This window comes from Hydra vulgaris, chromosome 14 (genome assembly GCF_038396675.1).
Source record: "Hydra vulgaris chromosome 14, alternate assembly HydraT2T_AEP".
Classification (NCBI taxonomy): Eukaryota; Metazoa; Cnidaria; class Hydrozoa; order Anthoathecata; family Hydridae; genus Hydra; species Hydra vulgaris.
Window position 1 is genome coordinate 19748043 of NC_088933.1, and position 17707 is coordinate 19765749.

The 17707-nt window shown below is 27.3% G+C and overlaps 2 protein-coding genes across 2 annotated transcripts; both read right to left on the bottom strand.

Moving 5' to 3' along the window:
• Positions 1 to 526: 526 nt before the first annotated feature.
• LOC100207733 (acyl-coenzyme A thioesterase 13) lies at positions 527 to 1409 on the bottom strand. Its single transcript, XM_065818147.1, has one exon. It carries the CDS (start codon positions 1354 to 1356, stop codon positions 916 to 918), a length of 441 nt encoding a protein of 146 aa, XP_065674219.1. The 5' UTR covers positions 1357 to 1409; the 3' UTR covers positions 527 to 915.
• A 7735-nt stretch (positions 1410 to 9144) lies between these two features.
• On the bottom strand, positions 9145 to 15131 carry LOC136091165 (uncharacterized). Its single transcript, XM_065818148.1, has 9 exons — positions 14893 to 15131; positions 14668 to 14745; positions 14355 to 14447; positions 14136 to 14245; positions 13780 to 13968; positions 13436 to 13623; positions 13028 to 13092; positions 12694 to 12800; positions 9145 to 9404 (listed from the first exon to the last, which is right to left on the bottom strand). Exons 5-9 carry the CDS (start codon positions 13925 to 13927, stop codon positions 9208 to 9210), a joined length of 705 nt encoding a protein of 234 aa, XP_065674220.1. The 5' UTR covers positions 13928 to 13968; positions 14136 to 14245; positions 14355 to 14447; positions 14668 to 14745; positions 14893 to 15131; the 3' UTR covers positions 9145 to 9207.
• Positions 15132 to 17707: the final 2576 nt, after the last annotated feature.

A 17707-nucleotide genomic window follows, 5' to 3' on the forward strand; every position in this document is an offset into this window, starting at 1 on the left:
GAAACTGTGGCAAATCAAGGATGTCTCAAGCAACATTCATCACATCTCTTAACATAACAAGCACCATTCATCACATCAACTCTTTTAACAGTTCGCGAGATTATAATTATTTTTTCTCCACATTTTTGAGTTTTAAGATTTTTTAAAAAGTTTTGAGCTAAAACAATTTTAAAAATAAAAACTTTAGGAGACAACATATAAGAAGATTTTTATTACTAATGTTTTCTCCAAAACTTTTTTTAAAAATAAAAACTTTAGGAGACAACATATAAGAAGATTTTTATTACTAATGTTTTCTCCAAAACTTTTTTTGATTACAACTTAGGTTTATAATATAGTCAATATAGTCTTAGGTTTCAATTAAAAACATTATTTTGAGTAACATAACACAATCAATAATTCTTAAAATAATTTTTAAAAAGTGGAGATATAACAAAGTAATTCTAACTTCGTGAGTTATCAATTTGTTCATGCGTTCCACAGACATGTACAATATCACCTCTTCTAATTAAGAAAACAAACTGCATAATTAATGATTTATTATTAACTTTAGTAAATGTATTTTTTTACACCCCAACCCTAGTAACCCTAGTTGGTTAGATAAAAATTTAACAAAATAATTAATACACCTAAATTACTATTTAATATACCTATAAATTACAGTTAAAATTTATAACTTTTATCAAAATAGAAACAAAAAACTTTATGTTTATTATAATAGAATAGTGAACATAAAATTAAGCTGTTAGAGAAATATACAAAATAAATTGTCACAATGACAACGCTTTTAATCACAAATTTACAATTTTGCTACATAATATTTATATGGCTTCCTATAGCCTTTTAACAAAAAAAGGTTGGCCACAGATGCTATTGTGTTACAATGAAACAAAAGTTGGCAACATACAGATTTTGCTAATCTTTCAAATTGGTCTCATTTCCAATAAACTTCGTATGTTTCGCTGTAGCAAGCAACTTTCCATCACTATTTTTTAATTGAAATTCTAAAAAAGCTAACCTTTTTCCTAACTTTTTACATTCAGTTTCAATGAAAACTATTTCCCCAACTTTAGCTGGATTTAGATATGTTACACTTAGATCAACACTAACGCCAGCATTTTTATTGTTAATAGCAGCTAATGCTATTGAAGTTGTGTAGTCAGCCAAAAAAGATGTATACCCACCATGCAATGTACCATAAGAATTAACTTGTGTTTCATCAACTGTCCATTGAAATTTCAATTTACCATCTAAGTTCACAGCAATAAGTTCCACAGGTGCTGCAAGTCTGTCAAAATTATTTACACTTGTAAATTTTTTAAGAAACTGTTTCATTATTGGAAGCAGCTGTGACATCTTTAAAAATATAACTAAACATTAGAATATAAAAAAAAAAATCTATGAATGTCATGGTCAAAAAACTAATAACTTAAAATATAATTTTTACTTACTAGGATATATGTTATTCACATAGTTTTGCTTATAAATTAAACCAATCAACCATTTGACAAGCCTACTTACCAGGTATGGCTGAATAGCCAATAGTGTTTGACTTTAACAAACTGGTCTTTATCTAGTAGGGTACTTTTAATAGTCACATGTAATCCTTCCTTAATATTTACAAACAATTATAAACTTTTATAAAAGAATGATATGATTTTATATGCATGATACTATGATGTATGATATAATACAATATCTCAAACCCTTTGAACATATTTAAATACTTCAATTAAAAATCAGCTTTTTAAAGCATACCTAATAATAAAGACCAGTTATGAGTGACTGGTAAAACTCATAGTAATTATGTATAAAAAAGGTCACCATTAACTTAAATTAATTTATACTAACATAAATAAAATAAATGATTAACAAATAATCACAGTTCAATAAGAACTATAAACAAAATAGACAAAAAATATACAAAATATTTTGAAACAAGGCAAAAAAAAAAAAAATTTATATATATAATATATGCATATATATATGTATATTTATATATGCATATATAATATATACATATATGTATATTATATATATATATATATATATATATATATATATATATATATATATATATATATATATATATAATATATAGTATAAACAAAAAATGTCAAAACACAGGTCTGTCTGTGTAACCACTATGTTTCCATGCTTTTGATTTAGATTTTTTTCCCAAGTAACCCTACTAAAGGTGTTACTTGGGACAATGGCTTAGTTCAAGTTCAAGTATCCAAGTTCAAGTAACCCCTTATATGGTTTTACTTGGTTCAATCAGGATGTTTAAAAAATATATAAACCTTAATATACTAAGACAAAATACAATAGAAAGAACCATTTTTAGTGGAAAAAAAACAATAATATAATAACATTTAATACATTTTAATAGAAATTAGAGTTTATCAAATAGTTGAATTGAAATGTAATGGAATTCATAGTCTTTCAGATTGATTACATTTATGTTTCAATGAATTTTAAATTTATCAGTGTAATCAGTGACCATTTTCTTTTTTTGGAAAAAAATAAAACAAATTAAAGTACTGATTGTGATATAATTCGTAGGTCTACAACACCTAACCTTTTGCAAAGAATGAAATAGGATGAATGAAAAATGATAAAACAAACATTTTAAAGGGAATAAACAAAATTTTGGAGTCACTTCAAATATGTTCCAAGTAAAAAGACACTGCTAATAAACTTTTATCCAATTCTACTCAAAATAATGTTTGTAAAAGATCAAGCATGAATCCTGACTAATTAAAATTATTAATTTTGCCTTAAGTAACACCGCTGTGCCAAGTAACCCCAATTTAAAGTATACTTAATTCTAAAGTTTTCTTTAAAAAGAATAAAAGGTAAAGTGCAAAACAAGAGATTTTATTTATTTGATTTTCAGTGTTGTAAAGTATTTTAATTACTAGTATTTTAAATACATATTTTAAATACTTTTGAAGTATTTTTGTATTTTGTATTTCAAATACTTTTTCAATCAAGTATTTTGTATTTGTATTTAAAATACAACTTTGAATGTATTTTGTATTTTCGGTCTTTTTCAAAATACAAAATACTTTATAATTTTTTTTTTAATTCTTTTAGCTGATAATATATACAGCAGAGCTAATTTTAGCTGATTTTATTTTTTGACCCTGAAATCATAAGTTTAAAATCAAGAACACCAGGTCTTCCTTCAATCTTAGATGGGCATTATTTTGAAATAACCAAATTTGTTGATGAAAAAAAGATGTTGGCTAGGTGTAAAAGCTGTCCAAACAAATTCTTATCATCACAAATTGACTCAACTTCAACCCTGTTAAAGCATCTAAAGGTAGTTACTTGTTTATCTACTATTATTGTAATTATTATTACCACTATTAATATTGCTGTACTAGATTAAATGCTAAAATATTCAAATTAACATAACAGACGTACTTTACATAATTATTTTAATACTACAATTGAACATTTTTTATGAATAGGCTAATAAGAATAAGTTATATAACAAGCAAAATATCTAATTTTCATTGATTTAGTATAATAAGTTAAATTTATTATACTAAATCAATAAAATATATATATAAGTTAAATTTATTAACTATTTAATTATATTTCAAATGCAAGTAATTAAAAAAAAGACCTGTATAAAATGTTTTATTTTCTTTCTTTTGTTAATTTAACATTTTTTATTTTGTGCAATTGCAATATCTTATTCTTCTTATTACTTTTGTGTAATTTCTATTATAAAAATAATTTTTATCTTTTATATATATACATGAAATGGAAAAATTATTACACGTAATAAGCAACTTTTTATCTTTTAAAAACATTTATATTTTCTTGAATTATTAAGATTAAAAATTGAAATTGTTAAATTAGAAGATTACAAATTTATTTGTTTAAATTGATTGCTTAAAGCATGCATTTATTCTTTATTAAGTAATATAAATTAGTACACAAACAAATAGCATATTGTGAAGTAAAAATGATGGAGTTCTATCTCTCATTTTTACTGTTGATTGAATTTGGCTTTTGATTAATTATTATAAATTATTCTGGTATTTATTAACTTTAATATATTAATCTTTATATTTTTATTTATATACTTCTTAAAATCATTTGTTCTTGTTATTTTCAACTTTATTTAATGAAATTTGAATTAACAATTAATACTAAAAATAAATAGTTTTAAAAATTATGAGAATCATTTTAAAACATAATTTATCATTATAAATAATATCAGCTGTAAAAAAGTCAAATCATTAAAAATCGATCGTTAAATTCTCACAAAATTACAAAATGGAGATAGATCTCTATTATTCTAAGGTCACAATCTGTAACTGCAGTAACACAATTAAAAATAATTTATTTTATTTGATTTTTTAATCTTTTTTTAGGCTGTGCTCAGTAAGCAGTTAGAATGCTGCCACAATAATACAATAAGCAGTCACAAGTAAAAAACAATCAACAGTAAGGTCTGAAGTTCTTCCACAAGAAAAAGTAAATGATTTAATTATCAACTACATTATAAGTGAATTTCGACCACTAATAACAGTTAAAAAACAATCGTTCAAAGATTTAGTCACCGGTCTTTCTCCCTCATCCACAGTTATGTCTCGTCCAACTCTTAGAAAAAAACTAGACAGTAAATTTGAAATTATATTAAAAACAATTAGAGATCATATTCAGAAGTCTGTTTCTATATGTACTACAGCAGACAAATGGAGCTGTTTATATGGGAGTTACGACTCACTGGATCAGAGAAGATTTTTCGAATACCTGTTGCGCTTGCCTGCAAACGTTTTAAAGGAAGTCATGCGTTCGATGCAATTGCAGAGTAACTTTTTAATATACATTCAGACTTTGGGCTTGATCATCACAATATAGCTTTTACTGTGACTGACAATGGGTCAAATTTTGTCAAAGCATTTAATAAATGCCAAGATGATAGCAATTTTGATGATAGTGAAAATGTGATATCATTAGAATCAGAACCACAAAGCTCATCAGATGAAGAAGATACATATGAAGTGTAGATGGTTGATGTTGACACCATTCTGACAAATGAGCAAGAACAAACAAGTAACAACAAATATTTACCAAAGCGCATGAGATGTACTAGTCATACTCTGGATAGTCATACTTGCCACAAGTGACATTCCAAAATTGATAAAAAATGAACAAGGTTTATATAAACAACAGTACAGGGGAGCAATGGCTAATTACTCAAAACTGTGGTCACGTGTCAGCCGAACCACACAAGCATCGGATGCTGTGGAGAATTTAACTAAAGTTTCATTGAGGACACCAGGGAAGACTCGATGGAATTCAACTTATGATGCCATATGTCGACTTTTGGAGCCAAGGGTAAAAGAATAGCTCCCCCAAATCATGGATGCATTGAAATTGCTTTGTTTCAAACTAGTGGAGTTGGAGGTATTGGAAGAATACAAGCAGTATATGAAACCTATTGTATATGCTCTGGACAAACTGCAAGGGAAAAATAATTGTTTTCTGGGATTCCTGATGCCAATGGTTCAACAAGTTCGAAAGAAACTTGTAGTTCTTATTCCGAAAGTTATCCACAGTGGAAGTTTAATTGAGGGATTGATTTCAAACATAGATCAGCATTTTTCACATTTGTTTGCATACGATAGTTCATCCAGAATCTATGCAATTGCAGCTGCATCTTATCCTCATTTGAAACTGCGATGGGTTCTAGAGGAAAAGAGAAACTGGGTTAAAAAAGCCTTCATAGAAGAGGCACAAAAAATCAGTTTGGCTGAAATCAGTTTGTTCTGCAGATGCTGATGAAGCTTCGACATCTGGAACTGATGATTTTTTTGAATTCGAATCACCAAAAACAAGCTGCATAGAAACTAGTCAGTTAGTAGTCACTATCGAGTGTTTACAATATCTTGAAGATGGTTTATACACATTTTCATTAGCATGTTTGGAACAATATCCAGTTGTTAAGAAACTTTTCATAGATGTTAATCCAACTGTTCCATCATCTGCTCCAGTTGAACGTCTATTTTCTAAAGGAGCCTTAATTGGTGTGCCACGCTGAAATTGGTTATCAGATAAACATTTTGAACAATTGTTGTTGCTGAAAACCAACAAACATTTAGATTAGATTTTATTGTCAATTTAAACTTTAGTTGCCTTAAAGCACTTTCAATAGCCATTTTTTTATTTTTCGCTTTCCAAAAGTATTTAGTATTTTAAATACTTTTATATTGAGTATTTTGTATTTTATATTTTAAATACCTTCGCTTGAGTGTATTTTGTATTTGTATTTTAATTACTTTTTTGATCCAGTATTCGTATTTGTATTTTAAATACTTTTTTGAAAGTATTTTTTACAACACTGTTGATTTTCTTCAATACTTGTTTAATGTAAGGTTTAAAAAATGTCCAAACTTTTCTAAAGTTGAAAGTTTGTTTTTTTAAATATTATTTTAACACTTATTAAAAAACTTTCTTACATAAATGTAGTATATAATCATAAATAAAGTATAAAATTTTATATTGGTATAATATATCTATACACAATTAAACTATTATTTAGTATGACTGGTTTTATTTTTAACAGGTTTTTTTGATGATTTTTTTTACTCTATCATTGATTTTTAAATGAGGATAATGTTACAACTTTAGCGAAGTACAGTCCACAGCTCATTTGCATACTATGGAAACCTCTGCTTTTTTCCAAGCTACATAATTCCAAATATGCTCAACAATATTAAAAATGTCACATTTATTTATCTTAATGTAAAGTAATATACTACCACCAGGCCTAATAGTAGCATTTTGATAAATGCTTTATTTCTTCTTTGCCTAACAAACTGCTACTAATTGCTTGCCAATAACTGAAGTTTGAATTTGTTGGTACACAGTACCTTTTTTTAATCATTGCTTAACTTATTGTTTCATACATTTCATTGAATGACAAGTCTATACTTTATATGGTACTGTTTATATTACATTAAAGCTTCACGACATTTTATATAAAGGCTCTACATAATTGAAAAGTATGCAACATCTATTTGATTAAATAAATAAACAAATCTTATACTTACTGAACATAACTCATATAAGTCTTAGATACTGAACAATCTTAGAACAAAAGAACTAAAAATATGATTCTTAATTGAATGAAACTATATTCTAATAAACCAAAATTTTAATTTTTTGTTTATATGTTTAATTTTTCATTAATTTTCATAAATTTTAAATTTTACAAAATATATGAAGCAAAAAAATATATTCAGCCACTTTTTTCTTTGCACAGTATAAAATGTTTAAAAATGTTAGTGAAAAACAAAAATATAAATTATATATTAAATGTTAGTTATACTTATTATTAAATTATTATTAAATTAATCTTTAATTTTTAATTATTAAATTAATCTTTCTATTCATATTTTCTTCACATTCACAATAATTTAGTCTTAATTTATAAAAAAATACTCTGTTTTAAATTTATAAATTTAGGAAAGGGTAAATCTGCAGTTAGGCGGCCTAAAATATTTCTATTTTTATTTTTTATAAAACGATTTTTTATAAAGAAGAGTTTAAAAAGCAATCAAAAAAAAGTGACTGATATATTTGGAGTTTGCGCCATGTCTGGAAGTTAGCTATCTCAATCACCAAAAAATCCTGGATCTGTCACTGAAACTAATATTAATAAATGATAATAATAATTATTTATAATGATGATTTATATATTTATAATAATAATAGTTATTATTCTTCATAAAAAAAGTTTTTATAATAATAATTATAATATATTCATAATAAACAATTAAAGATAGTTTAAAGTCTCTACGAACGAGAGCGCGATAATAAATTTATTTTAGGCCGCTTAACTGCAGATTTACCTTCTTTTTTTCAAACATTTTTAAACTTAGAAATTTTTTCTGCTATTTATTGCACCAAGTAATTCTTACGATTTGTTGATATAAACCGGATTAGTCCATTTAGTCGGTTTTTTTCTTTTAACAAGATCTCGTTAGGTACAAGACCGTCCGTTTATACCTTAGACCATTATTTTTTTATGCCTAAGACTATTAATTAAACATAGAAAAAACATTTGCTAAAAATTAAAACTTTAATTAAAAATTATAAATTAAAAATTTCACTTTAATTTAAAATTATAACTTAAAAGCGAAAATAAACTTTTTAAATTAAATTTAATAGTTCAGTAAACTAAAGATTTACAGGTCTGCACAAGATTCATTGTGAAACAGACCTGTCGAATCTTTAGTTTACTGAACTATTAAATTTAAATTAAAAAGTTTATTTTCTGTTTTTTAGAGCAAAAAAGATCATGTGTTTTACAAATGTTGCAATATTATTATTTAATATTATATTAAACAGTGTTCAGACTACAGCAAATAAGAGGATGAGTTTTAACTAAGTTCCTTAGTATATATATATATATATATATATATATATATATATATATATATATATATATATATATATATATATATATATATATATATATATATATATATATATATATACATATATATATATATATATATATATATATATATATACATATATATATATATATATATATATATATATATATATATATATATATATATATATATATATATATATATATATATCCCAGCAAGCACATCAACGTTGAAATAACGTTGAAAAAACGTTGAAATTTTATGTTGAAAAACGGTTGATTTTTGGTTAAAATGGAAACACAAATCTACGTTGAAACCAAACGTTAGACTAACGTTGAAAACAAACCATAAATCAACGTTAGATTAACGTTGATTTAGCGTTGATTCAACCAACTTATATTCAAGTTTATGAACCTTAAAAAAAAAGCTTCTTTTTGCGCCGCGAATCTTTAAACCCGCAAAAAATTTATTTTTTGTACAATATAGTGTTGTTGTGAGTAGTCAACTCACAATAACACCAATGTATTGTCCTGAAAATAAATAGAAAGCGTGGAGAATCCAAGTATTTACTAATTCAAGCTAAATTATGGCCATTAGCAAGTGCTAACAAATTTCTAACTATACCAAAGCCCAATATTTGATTTTATATTATCTTTTATTATAATTTTACAAAATGAGCAGCCCATTGTTCAAACGCAGATAACTAAACTATAAATAAAACCTCTAAGATAATTAAAAAATTTTAAAAACAAAAAATTATACAAAATTTAAATTGTTTTTAAAACGATCTTGATAAAATATCATCGTTTTCTTCATCGCAAATGAAAGAACCATCAGTATCTTTATAACCTTCTGTCTCATTTTGATTTGATGCTCGTTTCCCACCGTCCAATCGATATGGTGCAAACTTCAAACAATCTGCAATATATGTTCGAGCATCGTGTTTTTGTATTTTAAAAGACCGGGTTACTGCATCTAAATGAAAACTTCTTTAAAGTAAGATCTTACAATTTTGTAATTTACAAGCATTAATTTACTTCACATTGTTCAAAAGAGAATATGAAAAAACAACTCATTATTCCATGTTTAATTACATGTTTACCGTGGCACAGTGGTTAGAGCATTGGACTCTTAATCCAAGGGTTGCGAGTTCGATCACGCTCAAAGCACATAAACGTTATCGGTGAAGTCGGAAACGGAAAGCCAACTTAATAAATGCTATTTATTAAGTTAGCTCTTATAGGGTATTATAGTTTTGCAATCGTTAATGATTGTGCACTTTACAAAACTTTATTAATTGCCCAAAGATAATTTTTTGGTAGCAATCTTTACAATTATGAAAATAATATATATTTTTTAAGTAAATCTCTAAAAACCTTAACAAGTGATGAAAATCTAAACTAATTTAAACTTACTAGTAAATTTCAAATTTTAAATCGAATTTGTTAAAAATTGTTGTTTTATGTATATGGTAAAACTATCAGCCTTCTAGCTGATTAAATTGACCCAATCAGCTTAAAGCTGAAGCGAAATATCAGCCGTAATCCCTATACATAACCCAAGTTATCGGGAGTATAATTCATTAATAAGGGTTCATTGGGATTCTTACTCCTACGATCTATCATCAGGGTTCCCAACATAAAAAAAAAAACTGAAATTCCAGGACATTTGCATCATTATTTCCAAGACTTTTCTTTGAAATAATGAAGATTTCCAGGAATGCCAAAAGAATTGACGAATTCCAGTACTTTATTATCGATAGCTCAAAATAACAAAAGTTAATCTTAAACGTAGCTCTGAGAAAAAATTTTAAATTATCTAAAATATTACATATCTGACTGGATATCATACCCGGTACACCTATTATATATATATATATATATAAATATATAAATATATATATATATAAATATATATATATCTATATATATAAATATATAAACATATATATATATATATATATATATATATATAAATATATATAAATATATAAATATATATATATATATATATATATATATATATATATATATATATATATATATATATATATATATATATATATATATAAATATATACAGTATTGGACAAAACATTTGCAACCAACATCGAACAATGCTAAAAAGTGTTCCTAATTTTACATGTCTTAAAAACAAAACGAACTATACTACCACAGCAAACAGTACAGGAGTCTGGAGTCATAGCATGCCATGAAATGAGCAATCAGCTGACAGGTGACAGCACACAGGCAGAATTTCGTTAACAAGTGCCATTTTGCAGCGGACAAAACAAGTGCAACTTTTTTGGTTTGTTTCATTTTCTTAAGTCTGGTCTGTGTCAACGTCACGGAAATTTTTTAATAATTAAAGGAAGTATCCAGAAGTTTCCAGAAGCATGCAGAAGCTTCCAGAAGTTTCCAGAAGAAGTATCTGGAAACATCCAGTAGCATCCAAAATTATCCAGAAACATTCAGAAGCATTCAGACGCATCCAGAAGCTTCCAGAACCATCGAAAAGAAGCATCTAGAACCTTCCAGAACAGGTTCACACAGGTTCATTTTACTATATAAGAGACATGTAAATCGACATGTAATTCAGTCAGTATATGGAAGTCAATCAGTCAGTATTATCAAGACAGTTTATCGAAGTGAGTTTTATCAAAGTGTTTTATAGAAGAACATCAAAACAAGAAGTGAAATACAACAAGTGTTTCATTACATCAATACAGTCCACATCCAACCAAGGCGTTGTGTTCCACAGAGCATTATTGTATCATCACAAGGTAAATGTTACACGGTAAGCCTTGAGAAGCATGATTATTTGTTTTTATTATTTTTATGACTTCAAGTGCAAAAATGGCTCTCGACAGTCTTGGATTGGAACTAAGAAAAAAAATTATTGGCGATTACGTAAGTGGAATGTCACAAAAAAGTATTTGTGATAAATATCGCGTGAAAAAATGGACCGCATCAAGACTATGTTCCAAATATCGTTCTACGGGGAAGTTGGCAGCAGATAACAAAGGTGGAAGACCGCGTTCCACCACTTCTAGAGAGGATTCTATGATCGTCAGATCCGTCAAGAAGGATCTCTGGATATCATCAGTCGAGATACAAAAGCAATTAGAGCTACCTGTATCGGACCGAACAATCAGACGACGTGCTGTTAAAGCCGGATTGTTTTTTCGACGCCCTGCAAAGAAACCGCTGGTTTCACTAAAAAACCAGAAAAAAAGACTCCTGTTTGCTACATATTAACTGGAATGTGCAGAAATGGCGAACTGTCCTGTTCAGTGATGAATCGACATTTCAACATCATTGGGAGTGATGGCATTTGCCGTGTACGTCGACTGGCCGGAAAACGCCTCGATTTACGCTACTGCCATAAGACCGTGAAGCATGGTGGAGGCAATGTAATGGTCTGGGGGTGTTTTTCTGCTAACCGTCTAGGTCCAATACATCGAAACGATGAAATAATGGACCGTTTTATGTATAAAAATATCCTGAAAGATGTTATGTTACCTCATGCTGAATGGAATATGCCAATAAAATGGGTTTTTCAGCAAGAAGACGATCTGAAACACACTGCAAAAGTAGTCAAGCAGTGGTTTCAAGACAACCACCTATCAGTGATGGATTGGCCGCCTCAATCTCCGGATCTCAACCCTAACGAGAACTTATGGGCGACCGTCAATTGCAATCGTGAAGGTGTTCGTAATAAGGATCAACTGTTTGAACAAAAATAAAAGACCTGGGCAGCGATTCCACAAAGTTTCATTGATCACCTGATCGAATCTATGCCTCGAAGATGCAAGGCTGTGATCGACAACAAAGGATGCGCCACGAAATATTGATAGCGAAATACAGCTTGGTCAACATTTTGTCGAGTTGCACTTGTTTTGTCCAGAAGGAAATCAACTTTTTTTAATACTTTTGATTAATTTAATAATTTTCGTGTACAAAGAATGAACTTTGCGATGAATAAAACTTGAAGAACTTTGTCTCTAAAAAGTTACATAGTTATTTCTCTAAATTGAAAAAATGCAGCACTTTTATATAAAGAAACTAAATTAGCATTATTTGGTTGCACTTGTTTTGTCCGATACTGTATGTATATATATAAATAAATAAATAAATATATATATATATATATATATATATATATATATATATATATATATATATATATATATTGGTGATATCAGCGCAAAGACATATAAATACATACCAAAGACATATAAATACATACATATATATTATACATACCAGTAACACCTCTATAAATATTTAAAGTTTGAAATCCAATCTTTTTTGTTTGTTTTGTATTAGATCCAGTCAAATTAAATTTTGCTTGCAGTTTATTTGCCATTAACCTGTAAAGAAATAACAAATAATTAAAAAAAAAAACATTAAAAATATCTCAAACTACAAACAAACTAAATTAATAAAATCATGGCAAAATTATGCAATAAACAACAATGTATATCTTAATTAGGATCTGAAAAATTAGACAACTTAGTGGTTAGACTTAATAGAAAAACCAATCTAGACTAGTCTATATACATGTGATTTGATACTGAACAGGTATATTGAAATATACCTGTTTAAAACATTTGCGACACCTTTCTTTGCACTGCTGCCACCGAGTCTAGAAAGTTCTTTCACCTGTAATTGAAAAGTAATTTTACAAGTTACAAAATATAATGTACCCTCTAATGAACCTAAATGCTTTTTTAAAGGTTTCTTTTGAATAATCACAAGAAAAAAATTTAGCTTAGTTCAAAATATGGTTTTATTAATAAACATTTTTTTGTAAGTAAAAAAATGTTCCATTGTCTCGCAAGGCTACCAGGAGGCATTTTTTCAAAATTTTAGTCGCCCTTTTAGAAAATGAGTCATCCAGTATTTTTATGGTTGGATTGTTTCTTATATAAAATTTAAAATGACTCACACAGTCTCATTTTAATACCTGTGTTATATAATTAATTTGAAACAATGAAAACCTTACAAATGATTTGAACTCTTTAAGATTCGTCAATCCTGCATCAAACTTAATCAAATCAGCAAGCTCTGCAAATTGTTGGGGAAGATGATAAACATCATCTTTACTTTCTTTAAAAGTAGCAACTAATCTAAACAGATCGTCAAGCCTTGTATCGATATGTTCTAACTTCCGAATTACCATCAATTGAAATGCTAAATATTAAAAATATATAAATTTTTTTGTGTAAAAAATAAGTATAAAACACAAATTTCAGCACATCAACACATCAGATTTGTTCAAGTTATCAGCAATCTAAATGTGACAATGCAAACAAAAAGAAAATTGAAAAAAGATGGAAACTACATTACCTTTATTATCATTGGTGTTTAAAAATAATTCATCACGTATACTTGCAGAGTCTTTCCTTATTGGCAAAATTGATGGGATCACTGAAGACATCAAACAAACATTTTCTGGCGCTATCACTGAATCCATTATTTGACTATTTTTTGGCATGCTAATTTGTGAACTGCCTGGCAATGATTTAAGTGGTAAACCTATCATAAATAGAAGGAAAATAGATGCACAAAGGAGGTTTAAAGCTATTATATAAAAAAAGACATAAACCTATTAGTTTTTAACATAACAAATGTTAGTAAAGAAAATATCAGTATAATACTGGTACATTTTTTTGACATTTTATTTATACTTATATTTTCCTTACATGTTGATTTGAAGTCGATTTGATATTTATTCTTTTTTTCTTTTTAAGAAAAATCTCCCCTTCGCTATTTTCACTATTTTCATCTTTGTCATCCAAGAACTGTGTAACATCTAAATAATAAAAAATCAATCAATATTACCAAACACATCTTATTTAAATTAATATTTTAAAACCACTACTAACATAATAGAGCAAGCACAAAATTTATCGAGTGTATACCTAAACTAGATTTCGTTGTTCGCTTTTTCTTAGTTGGAGGAACAGGAAGTGGTAATACAATTCGTTTTTTAGTAGGAGAAATTTGTTTAGACTCTAAATTTTACAAAACAAACTTTACAGTTTTTTACAAGTATTTTAAAACAAAGGAGAATTTTTACTTCAAAAAATAAAAAAAATTTTTTTTAGAACTTTAAGAAAATTTAAAACAACAATTCAAAAGCATCGAAGAATCAAACTTTGTTTCATTACTTTACCTTTACAATTAAATACAAACCAAGCTAGACCTACATGTCAAGCAATCTAAATTTCTTACTTATTATATCCATTACTCCAGTGGTCTCTCCAGCAGTAACATTATCACCATACTCGTCGCATACACCTCTATCATTATCTAAATATTTTAATAAAGCAATCAAAATTTGATAACTGCGATATACTTTTCTTAAATATGACAAATATAAATACTTGTATAATATAAATATGAACAAGTACAAATATAAACCATTTGTATTTATTTTAACCCAACATTTGAAAATACCTGTAATTTTGGTGTACTTCAGTTTAAATTTAAGCCAATCATCTGTTGGATCATATCTTTTTTGAACCGCAGATTCCACTTTTCGATTCGGCCAATAAACAAAGCCACTTTTTATCCAATTAGATGGAATCGTATTTTCAAACTCACTAACAACACCTTCTTTAGAATATTCCAACCAAACAGCTCTTGTCCAAGCCATAGTTTCAAAAAGTGTAATTTTAAGATGGATTTTATTAGCTGATAAAAAATTGAAAAAACCTATAAAAACTTTAAAAAAAATATTTTAGAAATATTTATTCTAGTATATTCAAAGTGTTTCAGTATATTATCTTTATAGAGATATAATTATAGTGTTTGTTTTTTAAATAGTTATATTCCAGTATTAAGTTTGTTATGGCAGAGAAATGTTTTGCAAAGTATAACTAAAAGAAATATGAATATTTTCTAACAAAAAAAACTTATAAATTGTCAGAAAATAATATATTTTTGATACAATAAAACAAAATATAGTTTGCACATAATTATACTTTTTTGTGTGTGTTACACAAAAAAGTTTAAGTCATCATCATTATTACACTTTTTTGCACATGCTTACGTCATGTGTGAATTTGAGTTTTGAAAACATATTCAAAGAAAAATTATATTAAATTACAAAATAGTAATAATAACAAATACAAAAACAAACTACTTATAAACAGTACTTTTATGAACGGTATCTATAATTTAACAATGTGATTCAGTGGTATAATAACAATCCCAGTTTTATATGGAATAGCACATGCTTTTTTTCTTATTTTATTCTTTTTAACAACTTTTTTTTGAAACCCACTGTTTGCACGCAGAAGATAAATATCCACGAGTTTTGAGCAACACGGATTGCTAAAAAACCCATCTAGTCTGGATAACTTGTATACATTACATTCAATATCATTTTTGTTTAAAACTTTTGTAATGCATATAAGTTTTGGCGAATGAAGGAAAAACCAGCAATCTTTATTATTAGACTTAAATTTTGTTTTTATATTCTTCTCGTTTTGATTAGAACTAGTATTTTCGATTTCGGCAATTCTTTTAGTTATTTGCGACAATGGATTTTGAGGTTTACGAATATACTTCTTTAGAGTTCTTAGATAATTCTCAAAAGGGAAAGCAGAGATTTCTTGCAGACTAGAGGAATGATTACTGATGTCATCACCAATATGCGTTAAATTATGAACATTATAACTCATAAAATCTTGTCCATACAAAACAGGAGCAGCGTTAACAAACCAATTTAAAAGCTGTTGTGCGTATGACACTAGTTCACCATCTAAAAAAAACTCGTCATCAACCATTATGGTCACTGCTACAGATAATGACAAGAAATGGGTATAAATTTGGTGCGAAACAATGTTTTTTAGTACAACCATTCCAGTATACAACAGAAAATTCTTAAACTCTGTGGCTTTCCATCGCTTAAACTCAACCAGACTTTTTGGTTGTCGGGCAAACTCTGATGGCATTTTACCATTAAGTTGGAGAAGATAATATGATATAGCTGCCTTTTGAGCTGGTGCAAGTCTAGATACCTTTGAACCTTGATACAAATATGTCAAGATTCTTTTAACCACACCAAGATATACTAGATGCATTATGTCTAAAACAAATCCAGAAATACAAGGAAGATTTCTTGATGACAAACTACATATACTTTTTTGATGTTTTTTGTAATTAAATAAATTAAACCCAATATCAGATCTTAATGGATAATCTAGTCCTTCAAATATAACACGGTTATTTAAATATTCCCCAGGAATTTCACAGCGTTCGCATGCATTATAGCCATTATGACTGGTAATAGATTTTAAAAATTGTCTTGCTGGAGCATCGCAACAGAAATACTTCAGAGAAACAGGATAATGCTTTCCTGCATGCTCCACACCATTAAAACTTAAAGATGTTAATTCTTCTAAAAAATCTTCTAAAAACTCACTCTCTGATGATGGTTTAGCATTTCCACAAAATATTGCAACACTAAATGGTAGCGATTTTGAAAACTGACATAATATTGGCCATATTTCAACAGAAGAACTTTTATATAAGGGAAAACCATCAATATTAACAACCAAATCAATTTTATCTATGTTGGATAATTTATTTAAAATTTTAAGTATGCATTTTTGTAACCCAAAATAAATATACTCTCCACCACATTTAACCTTTACTTCAACACTTCTAGGTGTATTTAACAATGTTCTTACATCATTTGGCAAATTATTAGGACCAAATGATTGCATCAACTTAAGTAACTCGTTTGTTGCTATGTTAGAAATTTGATTTCGAACAACAAATTTTGCTAACATGGGTTCAAACATATCTTCTGCACCATTGTCTGAAACTCTAACTTCTCCCTCATTATCATTTTCATCACAACTCTCAGATGAATCAGTAACACTATAATTAGGACTTTCGAACAAACCAAAATCTTGATTCACATCATCGTCATCGTCAACTGTAACATTTTCGATTGATTCAACGTTGGTTTGAGAACCTAACTTGATAATACCTTTATTAATTTTTCTCTATTTAGAAGTTCTTGAAGTCATAGTTCACTATTTAAGTTTATTAAATATCTAAAAGAAAAAAATATATATATTGATTTTAGTCATATGTATAAAAGTTATATTTATTAATAATTCATTTGATCAATTTATTTTCATTATTATTTCTCTTCTTTTTCTACTAAATGTTACTTAAAGAAAGGTAAGCAATTTTATCACGTTTTGTTTTCTTATATGTGCAGATGTATATATATATATATATATATATATATATA